At 34.4% G+C, this 25078-nt stretch overlaps 1 protein-coding gene across 1 annotated transcript in view; it reads right to left on the bottom strand.

Annotated features, from left to right (window-relative positions):
• TNKS (tankyrase) overlaps positions 1–25078 on the bottom strand; it is a 244142-nt gene that overhangs the window by 197198 nt on the left and 21866 nt on the right. The window contains exon 2 of the mRNA XM_058290097.2: positions 2622–2846. Within this exon, the coding sequence (XP_058146080.1) occupies positions 2622–2846 (225 nt within the window). The remainder of the gene's footprint in view (positions 1–2621; positions 2847–25078) is intronic.

Here is a 25078-nt window from a genome sequence, read left to right as displayed (position 1 = left end):
ACCTCTGCCTTAGGTAGTCAGCTTAATTTTAAAAACATAAGTCTGTTTTGCGTTGTATTTTTTAATAATCCAAACTATATTTTGTTCTTTTTGATGGTAACTAAATAGCATCTATGAAAGAAACACAAGGGCTAGACTTTTATGTTGGCATTTTTAAGAAACAACAATAAAGGACAAACAGAAAACACCAGGAAGTTTATATCACATAGCAGTCAGATATTGCTGAGATATTAACAGCAATAGTAATTAATAACAACAATCAATATTTACTGAATGTTTACTAGGTACCTGGTACTCTTTAAGTATTTTACATGTATTACTACACTAATCCTCCCAAAAGCCCTGTGAAGTGGGATAGTATTCCCCTTTCACAGATAACGAAGCCTGGAGGTTAGGTGGCCCCTGGAGTCACACAGCTGCTAACTGGTGGGTCAGGATGTAAGACCAGAGCGTGTGCTCTGCAGCAATCTGCCTAACAGCCTCCCGTCAGCTACTGGTTGGTTGGCTCAGCATTCCTTTATAAAACGTATAAATTGCCTGTCTACTCCCACATATATAAAGAGATATTCTTAAGATAATCAGACCAGCATTTCACCATCTAGGGAAAAACCTTTTAAAAGTTAATTTGGTATATAAATCTCTCAAAATCATCAGATTTAAACTAGAAGGAAGAATTCTTTTAGCTTCCAATTCTTCCCTCTGGTCATTGCAAAGTGAAAATTTGCCTCAGAGAAACATTTCAGAACTCCTTGATTATAGTCAAATTCAAAAAGTCTCCTATATAAGCTATTAGAAGTTTGAATGTACCTGAGAATAATCCTCCTGCCACATTCTTGCATGCTAATTAAGTGTACAGAAGGGTCTACAGCCAATCTTGTATCCCATAATAACTGTTATATACTTTAATAGCAGCTGTATACTTAATTTTGATTATAGTTTCAAAGGAGCCTTTCACGTTCTCTCAACTTTTATAATACACAAGAAAAACAGAAACAAAGCACTATGTGCCAAAGCCTACTGAGGACTGGGCACCTGGGGAGCTGGGGGGGGGATTCAAGTCTTTATCTAGGACTTTATCTCAACAGAATCTGATGAAAGAAAGATTTAAATGATATACTTTTGGTAGGGGTTGAGAGGAAGAGAAAGAGAGGAATAATGTAATAGTTTCAGTAAGATATTCAAAGTACTGAAAGAATGAAAAACTGAGAAAAGCAAAGATAAGAAAATAAGCCTACAAAGGATAATATTTTAAGGAGGTGAAAACAGTATAAAACTCTATGACTAATGACTGAGAAAAATCCAATGTGCTGACAAGGTAAAGCAAGAAGGGAACAATGTAGGAAAGTTGAAAGTCTAGAAGATTATGTAAGAAAACATATCAAATTCAGTAAGTTATCAGGTGAAAAAGGAAGTAACCTAAGGGGTTGTGTGGTCATAGAGAGGATAAGTTTCAAGGTAGTTTTTATATATTGATTTGGTGCAGGATGTGGCTGTGTGGGTTAGAGACTTAGAAGGAAATGAGAAAAGTGACTGAAAGTAGAATATCTGAAAGAACTGAAAGGATAGGGTCTCTAAAGGGTCACTCCAATGGATGTGGAGGATAATAACATAGAATGTAATAAAGAAGTTATGTGTCTGACCTTACAACTTCAGAAAATCTGAAAAATACATTGGAAACTAGAATAAACAAGAGGGAGAAAAATCGTAATAATGGCACTACCACTACTTCTTTAAAAATGACCTATATATTTGAGTTTATCATAAAGATAACTGATTAAAATGAGATGGTATCATCCAGAAAAATAATAATTATGTCAATGAACCTGCCATTGTGTAAACAAACTTCCACCATCTGGAATATCAAGCAGTAGATGCTACACTCTGGAGAAACTATGCTTGCCCTCCAGCAACATGTTTTAGATTTCAAGATTACAGATTTTATACAATAAAGCAAAACCTAGGAAAAATGCAAAAGAGAACATATAAGAAAGAAATGCTGACTAATACCCTTTCATAAAATCTACACACTTAAAATTTACTTGAAAAGTCTAATTTTGTTTGAAATTGCTTTTTTTCTAGGCTATGGCACAAATTGAAAATATTAAACTTTGAACTACTGTATTCAAACTTCTCACTCAAAGCTTTCCAAGAGTAATAAAATGGTTGGTGTTCAATTTTACCATGACAAAGAAAAAGATTTGCCTTAGTACTCGATGACTTAAAAGTATGCCATCCAATTCAATAAGAATTTGTACTTTATAACAGCTCTCACTGATGCTAGGATGGAAAATTTCCAGTCTTTTAAAAAGATTGTGAATGAACTGAATTTGACTATAGTAATCCATCAAAACTTAGTTCCACACTGGTTGGCATTTGACTTGCATTTGGAGAATTAATGTTTTGAATCTTGTCCTGAAGCAACTTTAGATTACCATCCTCTACCTCCCTTCTGATGGAAATGAATTGCTTCTAAAAGTACAGAAGTTATAAACTCTTCCATATTTATTCTGAGAGAACACTATTTCCAGTGCAATAAAAAAACAAGAGTGACTAGAGAAACTTTAAAATATTATAACCTTTAGGGTGAACTTCCAATTTAGATATCATCAAACAATACTTACCAATACATACATCAATTTTCCCTTTAATAGCAGCTTCGTGCAGAGGGGTATAGTTCCAGTTATCCCTGGCATTTGGATCAGCTCCCTGGCACAGCAACAGACCCACAACCTCAGCATGGCCAAAGGAGCAGGCATTGTGAAGCGGAATGAGGCCTCCGTCGTCACGAGCATGGACATTAGCACCCATCTGGAGTAAGTGTTCTACGACATCCTTCCTGCCAAAACCTAAAAAGGACAGGGGAAAAGGACCTATACATTAATGAACTTTTTAAAAAAGAACAATTAGAATTCCCTTAAAATAGCAACAAATACAAACAACTCAAGTGCAATACTAGAGAGGCAAAAAGAGTCAAAATTTTTAAAAAAATAAAAAATCATTGGCTGCCATTCAAACTTACTCTCACAGAAATTAGAACTAAGCTAGTTCTTCCTTTAGTCTTTGTCCTGGGCAACTGTGCAAGAAACACAAAATCAGTGAGACCAGGCCCCCGTCCAAGGCACTCACTTTCCCCCCATATTTCACAAGACAGTATTTTCAGAGATAATGCTTATTTAAATACCGCTATCAACCAAATCTAAAACAAATCACAATACTCAATATTACCCTACAGAAATTCTAGAGGAATGTATGGATACCAGAAATACAAGGTGACAGTTTGTTTAGAGGGGATTTTGAAGAGGAAGAATCAATGATGTCGAAATAGCTACTCTTGTGACTTGTGGCCAAACTAAACCGAAATGGGTAGTTAAGAAGTGTAACAACTCAAGCTTGGATTTATCAAGTTTGAGGAAACAATATGACAAACACATTTGGCAATAAAGAAAGAGAAAACTGGTAAGAAGCATCACCATTTGTAGACAGGGAAGTGGTGGTGGGGGAGAAAAACGAGGAAGGATCTGAAACAGTGTAAGGACGAGGCACATACATAGAAAGGTAAGAAATACCAAGGTGGTAAGTATACGATGATAGAAGTCACGGCAAGTTTCAAAATAAGTGGTCAACAGCATTACGGAAAAAGTCAGGCATGGTAAGGAGGGGAAAAAACAGCCATTGCTAATTTTAAAGTCCTTTTAGTAACAGATGAAATCACAAACTAGTTTGCAATGGGTTAAAAAGAAAATTGCAAATATTAACATTTTTATCTTTACATGCTAGTACCTTTATTAATTACTCCTTCTTTCCCACTCTACTTTAAATTTCACTAGGTCCTATTGGCTGATTGTCACTGCTAGTGTGTAATGCTGTTAGAAAATGGCATCTTAAATAAAACTAAAAGGTAGTAAAAGAGTTTTATCTTCTATTTCACACACACAAAACTAAATGAGAACAGAGTGGAAAACAGAAAAGAAACTAGTCTTATTTCCAGATATGGCTTTCATGCTATTTATAGAAATTCATGTCTTCCAGGAAAACGGCTCTAAGTTAAAGTCTCCTGAGGAAATTATGTTTCCACAGATATTTATTTACCACAAAGTCAAAATTAGGTTTCCATGGAAAATATTCTTCAAATTAAGCTGAAATTTTGTGAGGAAAAGAGAACAATTTCTGTATAAGTAACTAGAACACCAAAACTATAGGACACTTGGTAAAGTAATTGTCACCATCTTGCTAGTCTGTTTTGTTTTGTTTTTTTTAATACCTGCAGACCTTTATAGAGCTTAAGTTCTGTTTAATTCTCTAACTTCGATATCCTTCTTCTCCCTACCACAACAACCCTACTCTCTTCTACTGAGCCTAGGTGCATTCCTTACTCAAGATTTAATGACTGTCTTTCTCTCCTGGGTTTAGAATAAAAAACAAGTGCAAACCCACATTTCCCTAATAATGCCTGAGAACTAATTTCTTCATTAACAATCAAATAAAGATAATTTTTAATTTAATTGGCATTAAAAAAAATACCCACTATAATATTACAAAGCAAAATAAGAAAGTATTTATTTTAAAAAATAAAATTTAAAAGGTGGATGCTTCACTATATGTCCATGTTATTGCAATGTTGAAGTATGATGTAATCATTTAGAAGTATGTAAATAAAACAAGAAAACTAAAAATATGAAGTGACCTGCTAAGATGATATTACAGATGACACAGTCAACTCTTTTAAAACCCACCTCTGCCTTTTAAAGGATTCTCTAAAATAATAAACATTGATGCCTCTGAGATTAACTTGCCTCTTTGGAAATTGTACAGATTTCACAAAATTATACTGTGTCTGTTCTACTGAGTTTGATTTTTAATTGGTCATCAACATTCTATCAATACTAAACGTTTATGCATTATTTTTCACACATGAAGAGAATTCATCTTTGAGGCCTTATATACAAGGCCTTTTTTTGGTAACCAACATTTATAGTCAAAATTACGTCTAGAAGTGATTTATTTGGGTCTAAGGAACCAAAACAAAAATAATTAAGCAAAGTTTGAAGAACCAAGAACCAAACAGAATTTGAAAGGTAAATTATCACTGACTGACTCCCAAGAAATATTCCTTAAGTAAAAGCATTGCAGCCACATACTGCAGACAGGATTTCACTGTCCAATCCATCAACCAAGCACACCTAAAAAATAATAGTCACAATTTATCTAAAGGATTAATGTTGCTACTTACACATATATTTATAGCTCAGTACTGTGAAGAACAATGGAAAAACCAATCTAATGTCTCTCTCTGATCAAGCAATGGTCACTAGAAACTAAGACAGTGTATAATCTAATTTTTTACCTATAAAATATGTGCTGGAAAGACTTGCAGTCTAAAAGTTGTAAGAAAGGCACAAATTAACTTTCACAAAAAATTATTTTTGTTAAAAGGTACAGTGCATGCCCTATTCTTGACATGAAAAATAACAATAATGGTAAATAGCTAACATACTTTTTGTTTTTAAAGCAGTTGCAGGTTTACCAAAAAAAAAAAATTTAGAACACACAGAATTCCTGTATACTCTCCTCCCATCTCTACCCCATGACCTAAACATGCTGTTTCCCTATTATTAGCATTTTACAAAGTGTGGTACCTTTGTTACAATGGATGAACCAATATTGTTAAAATTACATTATTAGCTATACTCCAGAGTTAAGGTTGTACTTTTTGTATTGCATAGTTCTATGGTAACACATATACAACCTAGAATTATCCATTTTAACACTTTCAAGTATACAATTCAGTGATTAATTACATCTTAATGTACAGTGATCTCCTTCCATTATCAAAACTTTTCCATCACCCAAAACAGAAACTCTGGCCAATTAAGCATTAACTCCCCATTCCACACCCTACTCCTAATCCTAGTATTCAGTATTCTCATTTCTGCCTCTATTTGTATATACGTGAAGATCATAAACGTGAAGTTATATAATATTTGTCCTTTTGTGTTTAGTTCATTTCATCCAACATGATGTCTTCAAGATTATCCATGTTGTATCATGCATCAGAACTTCATTCCTTTACAGCTGAGTAATATTCCATTGTATGATTATACCACATTTTATTTATCCATTCAGCTGTTCATGAACACTTGAGCTGCTTTTATATTTTGGCAATTGTGAAAAATGTTACTATGAACATCATTGTCCAAATATCTTCAAATCTTTCCTTTAATTTTTTTAGGTCTATACCTAGAATTGGAATTGCCAGTTCATATGGTAATTCTATGTTTAACTTTGTGAAGAAACACCAAACTGTTTTCCACAGTAGTTATACTATTTTATGAGGGTTCTTATTATTCCACAGTCTGTCCAATATTTGTTACTTTCCTTTTTTTCCCAACAGTAGCCATTCCAATGGGTGTGAAATGGTATCTTCTTGTGGTTTTCATTTGCCTTTCTCTAATAGCTAATGATATCGAGCAACTTCTTGAGTGCAATTATTAGCCATTTGTACATGTTCTTTGGAGAAAAGTCTTTTCAAGTCCTTTGCCCATTTAATTGGGCTGTTTGTTATTGAGTTATAGTAGTTCTTTACATAATCTGAATATTAAACTCTTATCAGATATATGGTTTCCAAATATTTTCTCCATTCTCTAGGTTGTCTTTTAACTTTCTTGATGAAGTTCTTTAATGTAGTTTTTAATTTTGATGAAGTCTCATTTAGCAACTTTTATTTTTAACTTTTTCTTTTATTACTCATGCTTTTGGTGTAAAGTCTAAGAAATCAATATCTGGCATATGGTCCTGAAGATACATACCTACCTATGTTTCCTTCTAGGGGTTTTATAGTTTTGTTCTTATAATTAAGTATTTCAGCCATTTTGAGTTAATTTTTGTATATGGTATGATACAGGAGTCTAACCTTTATTCTTTTGCCTATAGATACCCAGTTTTCCCAATACCATTTTTTGAAGAGACCATTCATTCCCCATTGAGTAGTCTTTGTCCCTTGTCAAAAATCAATTGGCCACAGATTTAAGGGTTTATTTCTGAACTCTCAATTCAATTCCATGGATCTATATGTTTGTCCTTGTGCCCGTTCCAGGCAGTTTTGACTACTGTAACTTTGAAATAATTTATAAAATTGGAAAGTTTGAGTCCTCCAAATTCACTTTTTTTTCAGGATGGTTTTCGCTATTGGGGGCCTCTTAACCTTCCATATGAATTTGATGATTGGTTTTTCCATTTCAGCAGAGAAGGCTGTTTAATTTTAATTGCAAAAAAATTTAATTGTCATTACACTGAATCTGTAAATCACTTTGGGTAGAAATGGCATCTTGACAATATTCAGTCTTCAAATCCATGAACATGGGATGACCTTCCATTTATTTAGGTCTTCTTTAATTTCTTTCGGTAATGTTTCATAGTTTTCCATATACAAGTCCTTTTACCTCCTGGGTTAGTTATTCATAGATATTTGGTTCTTTTACTTCCTGTAGTGTATGGAATTTTTTTCTTGCTTTCCTTTTCATGTTGCTCATTAATAGTGTATAAAAACACCACTGAGTTTGCATGTTTTTCTTGTACCTCATCACTTTGCTGTATTTATTAGCTCTAGAGGCTTTGTTGTAGATTTGGAGGGATTTTCTACATATATGATCATGTCCTATGCAAACAGGCAAAGTTTTAGTTCTTCCTTTCCAATTGGTTATCATTTCTTTCTCTTACCTAATTCTCCAGCTAGACAGTGAACAAGACGTTGTCTTGTTCCTAATCTCCAGGGGAAAAACATTCAGTCTAACACCATTTATAATGTTGATGAAGCATCCTTCTATTCCTAGTTTTCTGAGTGTTTTTATCAAGAAAGAGTGTTGGATTTGTCAAATGCCTTTTCTACATCAACTGACATGATGATGTGTTTTTTCACCCTTTGTTCTGTTAATGTGGTGTATGACATTGTTTTTCTCATGTTGAACCATGCTTACACATCTGGAATAAATCTCACTTGATCATGGTGTATAATTCTTTAACATGCTATTGGGTTTCAGTTTGTTAGCATTTTGTTGAGGACTTTTGCATATATAATCATAACGAATTTTGACCTGTAATTTTCTTTTCTTGTGATAACTTCATCCGGCATTGGTATTAGGATGATGCTGGCCTCACAGAATGAGTTAGGAAGTGTTAGTTCTTCTTCAATTTTTTAGAAGAGATTGCACAGAACTAGTGTTAGTTCTTCTTTAAATGCTTAGTAGAATTCAGCAGTGAAGCCATCTGGTCTTAGACTTCTTTGTTAGAAGGTCTTCAATTATTGATTCAAATCTCATTATTTGTAATTGGTCAGCTAAGATCTTCCACTTTTTTCTTAAGTCAATGTAGGTAGTCTGTGTGGTAGCTAACATTTAATAAGCTTTCATGTGAAGAAGTTTGCCAAGTGCTTGACACACATTAGCTCCTCACCATAAAACCCTGTAAGACACTATGATACTCATTTTATTGTTGAGAAATTCTTTCTTTCAGTTCTGATATTAATGAACTATACTTCCAAATATACATCTCAAATCTATCTGCTTCCCCAGATACCAGCCCATTTTCAAGCCCCATATCTCTTGTCTAGACTGCATTCTAACTGGTGTCCCTGCTGTCACATATGCTGCCCTACAATTCATTATTAACAGGCAGTGATTTTTAAAGGCACAAATGTGACTGTGGAGCTTCCCTGCATGAAGTCCTGCAAAGGGTTCCCATAACACATACAATAAAATATTGCTACAAACTCCTTACCATGACCTATATAAAGCACTATGTAAGCTGGTCCTGTTACCTCTCCAATTTCAATGAGTTTTACTTTCCCTGTCTGCTTTTCACTTTCTGTTGCTTGAATATGACAAACCTGAATTAACCTAAGAGACTCTACACTTGCTGTGTGCCATGCCTAATAATTTATGCCCCAGATCTTCACATGCTTAGCTCCTTTTATCATCCAATTCTCACTTCAAAGGTAAACTCAGAGGGCTTTCCCTGGCTACCCAATTTAGAGTCACCCACGTGTACAAACATACACAAACAAACACACAATCACTGTTTTTAATATCACCCAGTTTTACTTTCTTCCTGTACTTAATCACTGACCAAAAGTGCCTTGTTCATTTACTAGTCTACTTACCTATTATGCATCTCCCCATTCAAGACATTCTATGAAAACAGGTAACCTGACTGGCTTTCTTAATCATTGCCTCTATCTCCAGCATCTGGAATAGTGCCTGATACAAAAGCATGGCACTCAATAAAATATTTGTTGAATAAATAAATATACATAATGTTTATTTGCTTCATGGTAATTAGACTCAAATAGTAAGCTAGCAGCTTTTAATTATTTATTTTTAATTTATGAAAAGAAAACAGATTTAAAGGTTTTCTGACAATGAGTATATCAGAATATTTTAAATATTCAAATATTTTAAAATATTCAAACAGAACACGAAGTTTTCAGGAAGGAACATCATCTGTAATGACACCAACCAGAGATGATCACCATAGACATTTCCAGATTTCTTTCCTTGTAAACGTGCATACATTTTTAAACACATATTTTCTGTGTTTTCACTTTTCAAATATCATGGATTTTTTGTGGTAAAAATTGAAATTTTACATATAATTTTTAATGAATCCTTAGCATCTCGTTACATGGATACATCATATTTTTTTGGTTGGGTTGTTTCACCATTATAAAAAGGAGATTTTTACCAGGATAGTAAAAAATTATAATAAATTTACTCATATATATATCTTTATATATTTGTCCAACTCTGCATTTAAGATAAATTCCTCAAGGTAGAAGTACTGAGTCAAAGGATATATACTTATATATTCAAGTCACCAAACTGTCTTCTAAGTCATTCTACCACTTTTCATTTTCAACTAAAATACTTGAGAATACTACTGAATATTACTCTAAGCTAATCAGGTGACTTCAATCTTCTCTTTCAGAGACTAGCAATGTGACAAAGGGAATACCTGAAAGATTCTGGAAAGATTTTTCTCCCTACTAAAAGAATGTATGTGGGTATGTATGGGAAGAAAGTCCCTTCTTCTCCTTTCTTCCTACTCTTAGAAATTTTTCATATGAAGTGATAACATTTCAAGTCACTGATGCCATGATAGAAAGGTAAAGAGAATTATGAAAATACTGGCACAGAACCTTTACTTTGCTCAGAGTACTGAACCACCTCTGGAACTTCCTACCTCTACCCTTCTTGTCAAGCAGGAAATAAATGTCTTTAAGCTTTTTTTTTTCTTTTTTTATCTTTTATTATCTTTTTTCTTAAAGATACATGGATCAACAAAACGTTACATTAAAAAATATATAAGAGGCTTGTCTTTAAGCTTTAAGGAACTCTTAGATAAGTTTGGGAATACCTGCAGCTAAACCCATACTAATTAATACAAACAAACATCCGTTCAGGATCATTGACCATTCAAGTTTTATCTTGGGTATACCTCTTTATCAATTCAGGTCTCCTTTTACATCCGTCCATTTTGCGTTTTTCTCCATTAACACCTTGCCTACATCTGTCAGGGATTATTGGATAAATCTTAACGTTTTTGTTGCTATTGTGATAAAGAGGGCCAGCGGAGCCTTTAAGTAGTCGGTGGTCAGTAGAGCCACATCGTATGGAGCCTTTGAGTTGTAAAGAAGGCGTTTAGATTTTAGCAGGGCTTTGTCAACAAGATTTGTCTGCCAGCAAATGTGCTAGAGAAGTCAGCAGCAAGAACAGGGTCAAAAAGGCCAGCCAGGGTTAGATCATGTGGGGCCTTTCTATCAGATAGGAATGTATTCAGTTGTAAATAACAGAAAACGTAACTAGTGGAAGCTTAAAGAAAATGTAGGGATTTACTTGTCTCCCACAACTTGTCTACAGATAGGCACTCCAAGTTCATACAGCAGTTTAACAATTGTACTAGAAGGTGACGTCGTTTTTAAAAAATCTTTCCACTCTGGCATCCTTAACATTTGTAAGCTTTCTTCCAAATGCTGTTACCTCATGGTCATAAAAGAATCTTGCACCTCCAAGCCTAATATTCAGGTCCCTAGACATGAAGAGAGAGAGGGCAGAAGGAGAAAAAGGCTTTCTCTTGACCTTTTTTTTTTTTTTTTTTTTTTTTTTAAAGATTTATTTATTTATTTAATTCCCCCCCTCCCCTGGTTGTCTGTTCTTGGTGTCTATTTGCTGCATCTTGTTTCTTTGTCTGCTTCTGTTGTCGTCAGCGGCACGGGAAGTGTGGGCGGCGCCATTCCTGGGCAGGCTGCACTTTCTTTTCACGCTGGGCGGCTTTCCTCACGGGCGCACTCCTTGCGCGTGGGGCTCCCCCACGCGGGGGACACCCTTGCGTGGCACAGCACTCCTTGCGCGCATCAGCACTGCGCATGGCCAGCTCCACACGTCTTGACCTTTTTTTTTTTTTTTTAATTTAGGAAGGGACAGTCACCCAGGAACTTGCATCTACATCTCTTTAGTCAAGCTAAAAAAATTTTTTTTGGAAAATCAAGTATTTTTATCTGGATACCCTGCCTTGAACAAGGAAAGAAGGAAACCAGGTGGCTAAACAACAGTATCTGCCACAGCTTTGTATGTCATGGGTAAAAGTTTGAATTTTATTATCAGTACATGGAAAGCCATTTAAGGGAAATGACTTGATTCTATTTAAGTATTAAAAGTATTCTCAGTGGGCTGTATGGAAAATAGACTGGAGAGGGTGAAGAGCAAAATCAGAGAGATGATTTAAGAAAACTTCTGCCATAGTCTGGGTAGTAATTGATGGTGGCTTGGAATATAGTAAAGAGAATCGAGATATATTTTAAAGCAAGGATGACAGGCTCCTAGGTTTCTAGCTCCAGAAAATCAATTTACAGAGGTGCCATTTGGGGAAGGGTCAAGGCAAGCAGGAAACAATAAAAATTTCACCATGATGAACTGCTTCTCTCCAAACACTAAAACTAAATAATACAAACCTATTTTGTCAATGTCAACACATTTTCCCCCTAAAGAGTGCATGAGAAATATGACATTTTCACATATTTAAAATATTTAAGAACATACTATATGGTAAGCATTGTACTGGCACTGCGAGGACGCCCCAAATTCATAGCCTAATCCACAACTTACTTAATACATTTCCTTATTCTGGCATTAAAGATGTTCAATTAAGGACATTCAAAATGGTTCTATATCTAAGGTAAGGAATGTCATTTTTATCTGTTCACCAGGTCTGAGTTTCCAAAGAGAAAACTGCCTAACTTAGATTTAGCATTTTAAACTTCCCCAAAATTAAAGTTTGTAAGTAACAACTTTGTACAATACTAAAAATTTTAACTGACAGCTATGACTCCGAAAATGTAATACAAGGAGAAAAACCTAAGGTATTTGTAGTGTTTTAAAGTGATATTTTTATTTATGGTAGGAAAATCATAGCTTAAAGACATTTTTCCTCTTAACTGTCAGCAAAGCCACAATCACTGTACATCATTTGAACTGCTAATCCATTGACCTATACTTATACACCCAAAGAGAAAGTAGAAATCTGTATTACAGTATGCCTCCCATATTCCTTTTTTTTTCCTCCATAAGTAAAAAATACCCAATTATACCCAAAAGATACTCAAAAATGATAATAAAATAAGTTTGGGATAATCTAGAAAAAGTCATTCATGAACTTTCATATGTATTACATCTATTTTCCTGACAAAGGAAACCACAAAAGCTGAACTGGGAAAGGCCAAGGGACTTGGCAAAAGATGACTTATTTACTATTATTTTTTGAAAATTAGGAAAAACTAGAATCCAAAACATTAAAGTGGTTTAGTTACTTTATACCTTAATTCCCACATTTAAAGCTCTTTTTAACAATGGCAATAAAGTTACTTAAAATGAAAAAAAATTCAGCTATGACATAGTAATACCATTTCCTACAAGGCTTTTAAAATAACTTTTGTTTCCAAGTCAATAAATTCATCATTCACCACTTTAACATAGGCGGTTTCCAGGTATTTGTGAGTAATATCTAAAGGTCCACTGAACACAGTAATTTATAATTTTGCTGGATTAAAAATCTGAATCACATCTGTGTCGTACATGATGCGCAGGATGCAGCCTCAAATTAGAGAGGATCCCTAGCACAGCAGCACCACCTCTACACGATTTTCTTATTGTTTGTTTTGTTGTTTTTTTTTTCTTCTTTTTTTGAGGTGCCGTGGTCTGGAGATGAAACCTGGGACTTTGCATATGGGAAACCAGTGCTTAACTGCTGAGTCACACTGGCCCCCCCAAGTTGGTTCCCTCATTGCATGTTGTTTTGTTTTTTCTTTGGGAGGTACTGGGGACCGATCCCAGGACCCCATATTTGGGAAGCAGGTGCTCAATCACTTGAGCTATACCTGCTCCCCGCTATCCACTTTTTTGGTACAGACCTACCTTCTAAAGGTGTAAGTCTTCCAGTGTTCATTTTTACTGTATTTTATGGAGAAAATTACATGACTTGTAGTATTCCCTAATTTGAAGATTGGGAAAAGTCATGTGTCATATTCTTTAAAAATTTCAAGGGTTTTCTATATACTGGGCTAATTTTATGCAGTCCAGTAGACTCAAGTCATAGCTACCCAGCAAGAGATTCCTACTTCCTTTGAAATAAATGTTTTTGACAAAGAAATATTTCCTATTTAATATTCAAAATCACTATTTTCTCTTCTAATTTCAATTCTAACTACATTAGCTTTTAAACAAAGAAATATTTTACACTTCATTAGATCAGAAGTCATTCTTAAGCAATAGGGAGTACATGTCTCGTTGTTTCTGAAACAAGAGTTCAGAAAATAAACTGTAAAATGACTTCTATAAAGCCAAGGAAGTCATACAGGATTTTCATTTGTCAAAAGCAGACCCTGACCAGTTAATTTTTCCCATTTTATAGAACCTGATTTAGAAAAAAGAAAAAGTTTATTCTTTGATGAAAGAAAAGATATAATTATTAAATACATATGCCAAAATGTGTGCCCAATATTTACCTGGAGAGATTCACAATCAGTTACCTGTAATTAAAGAAGGAAACTAAAAGTTCGCAGAGTATGTAATTAAAATTCTAAATAACAATGACATTAGAAATAAGTTTTCTGCACTTGCTATATATATATGATTTTGTTATTTTTTAAGAAGTATTTTTATCTACTAACATCAAAGCCAATAAAATCTGTAACTCTTTAAAACTAATCATTATAAAAATTAAATAATACAGACAATTTGTTGTTAAAGTTCCCTCCCCACTTCCCTCCTACATTACAATTATCATCAGGTGCTGAACACAGTTTGTCAATAAGTTGAGGGATCTTTAAAATTATATATAATGTTTAATACACAGAATAATTTTATTCTATCCAGTCCATCTAGATGATCTCAAAACCCTATTTTTCATCTGTGCTAAAGGTCCCCAGTACTATACATATACATACATATGGCCTTGAGTCCCCTGTTTGGAGATGAGCCAAGAGATCTGGCCTCTCCGTCAATATTTGTCCTGGTTAATTTGTTGCATCATCACCCCTAGTGAATTGGTGACAGACTCTTCAATGTCATCTGTACCTTTTGACTTCTTAAAATTTTTCAAACTGGGATAGATGGAATAGATTTGTTCAATTTAACACAAAAATCCTAGTTGAAAGCACTCATGCGAGGACACTTTAGCATTATGAAAAATAAATTCAGTAGTGTGTATACAAATCTATGTTTACTTCTACATATGATGAAGTAATCCGGTAATATCTATTGCTATCCCAATGAACACTAACCAAGAAACACTAAACAAATAATCCAAAAGTATAAGTTAAATGAGTACACAGCAACAGAAACTTAACTGAGTTTGGAATAGGAATGCTTCCTTAATAAAGTAGGATTTACCAGACAAAGATATGGGACAAATATTCCAGGGAGAATAAGGTATAGTATATACAAAGGCTAAAAGTAAGAAATGTGTTATATATTCATACCTAAAAATGAATTAAGAATGATTCAAACTGAGAGATGGTGATAAAGAGTGTGAAAAAGAAAGCAACATGGAACCAACTTTCCACCACAAAAAAATCATGAAGAGAAAAAGGACCATCCTTCAAAAACAAAAAGAAACAGGAAAAAAAAATAAGCAAAAGAAAAAAATCTTATATCAACACTGAAATTCCTTTAAATTCTTTATGTCAATAGGTAGGCCTAAACCATTCCCTACCAAAGTGGCATAATTCAAATTTCTGCTCCAAGAATTTAGATATAGGTAAAGAAAACTGTATAATGTAGGTAAGTATCTACATATACTTTGACTTTAGAGACTAGTGCAAAAAGGCTAAAATTCACCTTGAAATTCTTACGGTTTTCAATCTACCTTCTTTTACTTCAATATAGAACATACTGCAGGAGAAGTTATTTTCACTGTAATAGTAGAAGAGAAAAGGTTAAACCTAGAGAAGCCGCATTCATCTAGGCTCTTGGCCATGTTACATACAAGAATTTAAGAACAAGTCTGTTTAGTTAGGCTAGTAGTTTATTGAGGAAAATGGAAGAAGAGAACAGAAATGGGAGAAAGTAAGAGACTACGCATTCCCAGGTAAAGGTGCACTCTGCTCCAGGCAGAGAGAGAGATTTGGCTGGTGTGTTACTTTTTAAGCCATTAATTATTCCTCCCCTTGCTAATGTTCAGGGCAGGGGTCCCAGCCCTTCAGGTATTCTGATTGATTACCCCACCCATCAGTCCCCCAAGGGGCCCAGTGATGAGGTCCCTGAAGGGTATCCCGGGCTTTGCCTTGACCCAGGACAGAATCATTTCCCAGCTGAGCCCCCATGGCCAGGTTCCTCCAGCAGCCTTCTGGTGGGGTTTCTTCTCAGGGGGTTTCCAGGCAGGGTTCCACAACCTGACAGATATTTTTCTGTCTGGTTTTAGACTCATCTTCCTATTCCCTAAACTAGCGCCTCACTAGCACAACAAAGTAGAAGTCAAAGGAAAAAAGGAAAAAAAGTCCCCTATCAAATCCTTTTGCTTTCAGCTACATCAAAAGCAAAAACCAAAAAATGTAAAAAAAGAAATCTTTAATCCTTACCTCTCAGTTTACAGCAAAATAAATGAAAAACAGATTAAAGGATAAAATATCAAAATGAAATATTAAAAATTTTAGGTGGATATGAATGATCTGGAGATGGAAAGATAAAATTCTAAACATAAAAGCAACAGAAGAAGCCACATAAAATTTTAAAGCAAATTTTTTGATGAAATAAAAAGACAAACCTAGAAAAAGACTTTCAATGACTATCACAAAGCATGGATAAGAAAAATATAAAAAGTCAAAAGAAAAGAATTGATGAAAGACAATTCACAAAAAAAGGAAATATCAATTATTTTTAAAAACTAAAATTTGTCACCCCAGAAATAATCAAAGAATACAAATAAAAATAGTCTTTTTAATGAACAAAGTAAAAATGTTTAATGATGATGTTTGGAGACATATACAAAAATGTTCACAGCAGCACTATTCCTAATAGCCAACACATGGAAACTGCCCAAAAACTCATCAAGAATAAAATAGATAAATGGTGGTATATTCACACAGTGGATTCCCCGCCCCACCCCCCCCAAAATGACTCATTTTATTTTACTCCTTGATACATGTACACATCCTACCAACTCACATACCTTTTGATGAAGCTTTAGATTACATAAATGCTACACTGGAAAAATAGGGGATTCCCATATACCCTCCCCCTCCCCCCAGAATTCTATACAACAATGAAAATGAGCAAACTACAAATATACAAAGTAGATGAATCTCACACAAAGCAGTACATATTATATACTACTACTTACATCAAGTTCAAAAATGTACAAAACTAAATCAGTGGGTTAGAGTCAGAGCAGTGGAGAGGTAGTGAAGAAAATGACCCAAGACAGAGTCTTACTAGATCCCTGGTAATGCTGATTCTTGATCTGGGTATAAGTTCCACAGGTATATTCACTCAGTGATAATGTACCTAGCTATGCACTTATGGTTTGTATACACTTCTATGTGTATATTTCAGGAAAGTATGATAATGCTTGGGATTGTCAGGGGAAGTAGCAGGAATACAAATTGGTAGAATCTTTTAGGAAAGCAAGTTTAATAACACATTTATCTGCATGGAAATTTTGTCCTCTTCCCCCAATAAAATTGGAAAATTAGAGGATGTAGCTAAGTAGATACTTTTGTCAATTGTTCTCAAGAAGGATGGAGAATTTTAAACATGTATTTATTGTTTGATAAAGGACACTCTGACATTTAGTGGGTAGGAGTCTGGGACGCTACAGTTCCTGCAATTCACAGGGCAATTCCTTGTAACAAAAACTGTCCTATACTGTATAACACAGTGAACCATGTGGTGAATGATGGACATGGTTAACAGTAAATTATGAAGTGTTCTCTTATGAATCTTAACAAACGTACAATACTAATACATGGTGTTAATAACGGGGGGTGGGGGGTGTATGGAAAAAATACAACAATGTAGGCTATGAACCACTATCAGTAGTAATATTTTGATGATGTTCTTTCATAATCTATAACAAATGTTCCACAACAATGCAAGGTGTTGGCAGAGGGATGAGGTATGGGAATTCTGCATGTTATGTATGATTTTTCATAAGCTCACAATTTCACTAATTAAAAAATGCACAAAAAAGCAAAAAATAAAGATGTGTAAAACCTAAAAGTATAAAACTTCTAGAATAAAACATAAGAAAAAACCTTTATGACCTTCAGGTAGGCAAAGATTTCTTAGATAAGACACCAAAAGCATGACCCACAAGAGAACAAATTGATAAATTGGACTTCAAATTTATAAAGTTCTAATACTAGAAAGACATTTCCAAAAGAATGAGAAGATCAACCACAGAATGGGAGAAAATACTGGCAAATCATTTTCTGATAAAGGACCTGTATCCAGTGGGAAACGGACTTGGCCCAGTGGTTAGGGCATCCGTCTACCACATGGGAGGTCCGCGGTTCAAACCCTGGGCCTCCTTGACCCGTGTGGAGTTGGCCCATGTGCAGTGCTGATGCGCACAAGGAGTGCCCTGCCACGCAGGGGTGTCCCCCGCGTAGGGGAGCCCCGTGAGCAAGGAGTGCGCCCCGTAATGAGAGCCGCCCAGAGCCAAAGAAGTGCAGCCTGCCCAGGAATGGCGCCGCCCACACTTCCCGAGCCGCTGAGACAACAGAAGCGGACAAAGAAACAAGACACAGCAAATAGACACAGAGAACAGACAATCGGGGAAGGGTGGGTAATTAAATAAATAAATAAATCTTTTTTTTTTTTTTTTTTTAAAAGGGACCTGTATCCAGAAAACATAAAGACCTCTCAAAACTCAATAGTAAAAAAGCAAACAACCCAAAAAAAAAAAAATTAGCAAAAGATTTGAACAGACTCTTCACCAAAGAAGATGTATAGAGGGCAAATAAGCATATTAAAAGATGTACAACATCATTAGTCACCAGGAAAATGAAAATTAGAGCCACAATGGGCTATCACTACATATTTATTAGAATGTCTAAAATTAAAAAGCCTGATCATAACAAGTGTAGGTGAGGATAGAGAGCAACTTCATCCCTGTCTCTCATCTCTACTTCCAGTTTCCAAAAACGACAGATGAACCTCTGGCCTCCCCGAACCAATAAAGTTGAATTTGCCTGGACTCTCAAAAAAAAGAAAAAAAAAGTCCTATTTCCTGCCCAAATTTTAAATGTCCTAACTGACATTCATAAAAGTGAAAAACATGAAAATAATTAAAGAAGCCTAGAATAACTCTATTTTAAATATAAAAACAAAGTTTTTACAATAAACAATGAAGCTTCCAGGAATGTAACTTACTTTAATTAAAACTGAACCAAAAATTATTCACCTTTGCAGAAAATCACATCACAAATGGCAAGGCATTTTGCAGTATCTGAGTTATAAAAAGAAAATTCCCCTCAACCAGTTTGTATTTGTAGCTACTGCATCCATAGTAACTCTACAAATACCAGGCTCAAACATGATTGCTTCACTGTATCTTCTTCCTACTGTGGTCACTGCTATTGAAATGCATATTATTTAATGTAAATTACTTTCCTCTTACTTCTCCTTTATATTACACTTAAGACATCATGTTGATTTTTTTCATTTTATGAGAAAAAAGGAGCATAACAAAATAGTTGTTATGAAGGGAAATATTAGGTCTGAAAGGACTTCAATACCACTGCTCGAGGAATATACATAAAGAACTCTTAAAAAGTTTCAGCAATTACCCTTAGTTCAGAGACTCAAAAGCCCAGACTCCTATAATGAATTTCAAGAACCCTAAAGCCAGTTTTTCCTGAGATAATAACTACCTTACAAGCTTATAAGTAGTAATAATTATCAATTTCAAAATTATAATTGTTGTACAAATATTAGACACTCCTCAACTCACTGGACTCCAGTTTTAACCTAGGTTCCACGTGTACTCAGACAGTGATTTTCAAACCCGCTTGTGATAATCACTTGGAGAGTTTTTAAAAACCAAAGCTCTCCCTTACTCCAGAGATTTAATTTAATTGGTCTAGGGTTAAGAATCATCACTCAAAGTGAGTATCAGCCTCACCTAACACTTGAAAGAAATGCGAATTCTCAGGTTGCACTCCAGACCTACTGACCGAGAAATTAATTCTGGGAGTGGCCAGAACCTGTGTGATTCCACTGCAGTGATGGAATAACCACAGCTCTAGTGCTTCAGGAAGTTTATAACCTCCCTGAAAATTACAAGTAACATTTGGTATCTAATTTTCTCTTTCTAGGGAGAAGAGTCATTCCTTCCATCAGAGTCTCAAGAGTATTAACAAGATGAAGTATCTACCATCTGTATTCCCTCAGCAGTTCTCAAACAATGGTGGTCCCTGAGACCCAATTTACAAAATAATACTAAGATTTTTTTTAACTGTCAAGACAATGGCAATAAATGTTTAGTAACATCGTATGTTAGTCATTGGGAAAATGTATCCCTGGCGCTCCTAATGATATAAAAGCAATGGTAGCTAAAACTGCTGACATTGTGGTGTATTTCAAGACAGTGTCTTCAAACTAAATTACTAGTCACTTTATTCTTCACCACCAGAGCTCACAGAAACAATCAAAAAAGGCCAGTTTTACTTATATTAAGTTAAACATGAAAGCGATTTGGAAAGCTTAAAATAATGCCTCTCCTCATTAATCATTTTTAAAATTATTTTTCATCAAAAGTGTTATTTACTTTTAACATTTAATGGAGTTTACCAGTGTTATTTTTTAAATTTCTGTTTTAATTTTTAAAATGCTAAATCTCCATACACACAGTCCACACAAACGAAACTCAATTATTTTTAAGAGTACAAAAGAGTTGTGAGATTAAGAAATTTGATGGTCACTGCATTTTTACTATAAGTTTCCTCAAGGACAGGAAACAATGCCGTGCTCATCATCTTCCTCCTCCTAGTGCCTTACAGCAGTCATATTTATTGAGCTGTTCCGAACTACTACAAAGCTCCAGGGTCCAGTCAAATTCCTGAAAAACAGATTAAGGGGGAAAATACACTATAGAATTGTCCTAATAACTGTTAATTAAGCAAGCTGCATGAAGTTTTTTTTTATTTCTACAAACCCTTCATTAATAGGAATTCCACTTTGCCAAAGAAGGACTTAAGTCATGTTCATTAAGATATGTGAATAACAGAAGAAAAATGAAAAGGATATTCTCAACGTAGCTATTTCATTTTCCATATTTCATGTTGGTAATAGTAAGAGTTAAATTCTCTCTAAGATAACAGAGAGGTCAGAATGGTCACTATGATGATACTCCCATATCATCATGTTCTATCTACTGTTTGAAGTCAGTTTTTTTTTTTTACTTGACTGCTTCCTAAGTGAAATATATAGCAAAGTTTATTTTCAAGATTTTCTAGCAATTTTAAGTAGTCTTTCAAAGAGAAGAGTTGCCAAAATATTTTTCTTCCATTTACTTAGAAAGTTCTTCAAAGAGTTCTTCCAATTATAATTCATTCACGCTTATAAAGCAACTGAACATAGATCATATAGTCCAAAATTCTAATAATTGCAAAGTTATGTTCTAATATCTTATTTATTAATAAAGACACGGCCTCAATCAAATCCTGAAGTCATAATTTTAAGAAAGCATATGCAGATTTGCTTTACTTGAAATGTCTAGCAAAAGGGCTGGAGGGAAATATGCCAAATGACTACGTTAGCTGCCTTGGGGATAGTGAGATAAAGGACTATTTTTTTACTGTACTTTCAAAAAAGCAATAACAACAAATTATAAAATGACTGAAAGCATAGATTTTGTTTTTCACAGCTACCAACTTTCCATTTGAGTAGCATGGGTCAAACGATATTAGGACAGCCTGGGTTTATATCCCACTCTATCACTTAACAGCTATATGACCTTGGATAAGCCAGTTACTCTCTCAGTTACTTCATCTGTAAAAAAGGGCTAAACCCTACCTTGTATGGTTGCTGTAAAAATTAAGTAAAATTACACACAGAAAGCACAAAAATCAAACAAAAGCAGTAGTTGCTCTTTTTACTAGCTTTTACTATTATGTAGTAATAACATCAAAACTAAGTTCATTCATATTTTTGCCAATAGAGCAGTAAAAGCACTTTGACAATAAGGGACTACACTTGCATAGAAGGATTACAACTGACACATTTTAAAAAGTCAGAAGATCAGAAATCAAGTGTTAAGTTACAAAGTTACGTGTTCAGGTATTTATAGAACACCTACTATGAGCAATTTACTTGAGCAATTTACTGAATTAAATATTGAATTTTTCTTATTATATAACCTAAAGTTACTGCTTTTTTAAAATTTCAATAGGGTAGCAGTTACACTTTCCTACTTTTAAAATTTTGTGGGTATGTTTTGGGGAGGGGCAACAAAGTTTTTTATTAGCTTGCTCAGTGTTTTTAAATTGGTCCAAAAGTTTTTTCAAATGTCAATATTTTCTAGCAAAGAAGAAAGGTATAACTTAGACTCTCTTCTCAAGATACCTGAAAAAAAAAAAAAGCTAAAATGTATAATAACTGTAATCCTTTGTCACTTCTTTTGAAAAGACCAAATTTCCATATCAACATGAGAACAGCCTAAGCATTTGGAAATGGAAAACTGCACAACTTATTAATAAAAGGGATAAAAATGTCAAAATGGTTTCCATGGTAGGTGAGTATATTAGAATGAAAGCATCTGATCTTTTCTGCGTCTAACTACACATACAATTAACATTATAGTTAACTGGGCAATAGGAGGTTTAATTTATTTTATAACTATTAACTGATGATACAAGCACTATAGCTCTAAGTTTTCTTAGTCAATTAGTGAATTCAAAACAATTTATTTTCAGTCTGGACTCATAGTTTAACAGAAATCATCTGCACCTACCAAACAAAATGCCTCTACTTTCTTTTTTTCCCCCAATTTACCACAGAAGAAAAAGTTATGAGTCTTTTATCTTAAGCAAAAAAACAAAAACAAAAAACAAAAAACCTGCCATCAACAATTAGTCTTTATCACACAGAAAATACAAAAGAGGAAATGTGACATCATTTACTTTATTTCTCCTGGTTCTATAATTTAAAAAAAAAAATCACTTATCTAAATTACAAAGGGAGCTGGCATACTGATAAACAGCCTCACAATTTTTTTTTTTTAAAGAGGCTCCAGTTCACACTACTTTAATTCTATAAACAGATACCTGAACAAACAGGCAAAACAAGTTTTCACACACATACATGCAAAAAAACAGCAACTCATTGTGCAAAAAAGCAATCTAGGAAAGCTGATGAGGGCTTAAAAGGAAAAACTAGTGACACACAGAGAATACTCATAACTTTCCTCAATTACTCAAAGTAGTAATGATTTTTAGAAAATAATCCTCAAAGTTACCTTGAGCACCTAAGCTTCAGTAGAAATCCCTGAAAAACAAACCACCCTACTCAATTCTTATTATGAATCCAACATGAATGATACTTGGTATTAGGTTCTCCAAGATCAGAGCTACACCCTACCTTCCTAAGCTGTCAGAAGAATAAACACAAGCCAATCTAAAGTCAAGCACCTTGACGTATGAGAAAAATAAGAATTTAAGAGAGACCAGTCTCTTCAAAGTATCTACTGCAATTTCCACAGTCAACTACCCAAAGATTTCTTTTACAAAAAGAAAACAAAAGGAGGCTATTAAAAAATACATTTAAGACTAAACTATCTAATGTTTATCCACTCACTTCATCACACGGCTCATGGTGATGTTTATACTTTTCCAAACCCAACACTAAAACAAAATATATATATTTTCTCAGCATTAGTTACATTCTTTGATTACTTTTCTTCTTTTGGGCTCTAAGCTTATGATCCCCTTTTAAGATATATTTATGCTCACAACTTGGTCCTTGATGAGATGTCTTTTATTATCCATATATATATATTTTTGGCCTTTCCTGCTAAAGAATCACTTCAGGTCTAGAAGGAAGGAACATTTGGCCTATGATCCAGTCAATCCCTTGGGCAGGAAGATAATGATCCAGTGGAGGAAAAAAAAAAGGCTGGTGATTGGTCTATACTTCTTGTCAACTGACCTCTATTTAATAGACTATCAGGAAGAGACTATCGATAAAATGCCCTTAACAGAATGTCTCTTGTTAAAGCTCCCTAGAAAATGTTGCATAGTCTACACAAACTGAGGAATAAAATGAAAAGTTGTTTTATAATTTAAATGCTACCATGTAAGAGATGATCCTGCCAACCTTACTGAGATAGCTCATCAATTCTGGGCCGGAGCTGCATGTTTAAGATGGGAAGAAGGGATAAGGAGGGTTGCCATTGACATATGAGACCCCTTTTTTTTTTGATCCTTGAAATTATTAATTAATTTCTGTAAAAATGAGCAACAGAAAAAAAATTGAGGTCAAATACCATGCAAAGATTTTATTATCAGACAAAAAATGTATACCAGAAAATGCCACAAAAAGAATAAAACTATGAGCCACTATTTCAATGCTAGCTAAAAAGACAATATGAAAATAATCAAGAACGGTATATATCTTGTATCAACAGGAAATAAGATGACAGAATTCAGGAAATAATTCAAAATAAAAGAAAAAAATCATTTCAGAAGTAAAGAACATGTAAGTAAAAAGCACAACAGATAATCCCTGATGACGGGTCAGCTAACTATGACCCATGAGCCAAATTTAGTCTACTGCCTGTTTTTGAAAATAATGTTTTATTGGGACACAATCACATCCATTCATTTACATATTGTCTATCAATGTTTTGATAAAACAGCAGAGCTAAGTAGTTGTAACTGAGAACAAATGGGGGGCACAAAATCTAAAATATTTACTATCTGACTCTTTACAGAAAAAGTTTTCCAATTCCTGCTTTAAAAGAAATGGAAGTAAAAAGGTGGAAATTTTTTTTAATCAAAAAGAAATGGGGCAAGTGGATGTGGCTCGATCGAATGGTCTCCCGTCTACCTTGCGAAGGCAGGTTCACCCGCACCCGCGGAGAGCTAATGGCCTATGCCCATGCAAAGCTGACAGCCCATGTCTGCAGAGAGCTGATGGCCCGCACCTGCGGAGAGCTGGCGCAGCAAGATAACATGACAAAAAAAGGAGACAAGTAGACACAGAAGAATATGCAGTGAATGGACACAGAGAGCAGACAGCAAGCAAGTGGCAAGGGGGGTAGGGGATAAATAAATCTTTTTAAAAAGGATTCAAGAACAAGTGACAAATTTATAAGACAGAGTTCTAATATACATAAAAGCAAGGAAAAAGAATGAATACTAAAAACTATAATTCAGGAGAAATTTTCTGAAATAAAGGAAAATCTGAAATTATATATGAAAAAGGCACACCATTTATCTAAGAAAATCAACCTAGAACTTTCAAGAATAAAAACAACAACTGGGAGGCGGACTTGACCCAGTGAATAGGGCGTCCGTCTACCACATGGGAGATCC

This window comes from Dasypus novemcinctus, chromosome 29 (assembly GCF_030445035.2).
Source record: "Dasypus novemcinctus isolate mDasNov1 chromosome 29, mDasNov1.1.hap2, whole genome shotgun sequence".
NCBI lineage: Eukaryota > Metazoa > Chordata > Mammalia > Cingulata > Dasypodidae > Dasypus > Dasypus novemcinctus.
The sequence above is the reverse complement of the archived record's forward strand: the minus strand, read 5'-3'. Positions and strand labels throughout refer to the sequence as shown.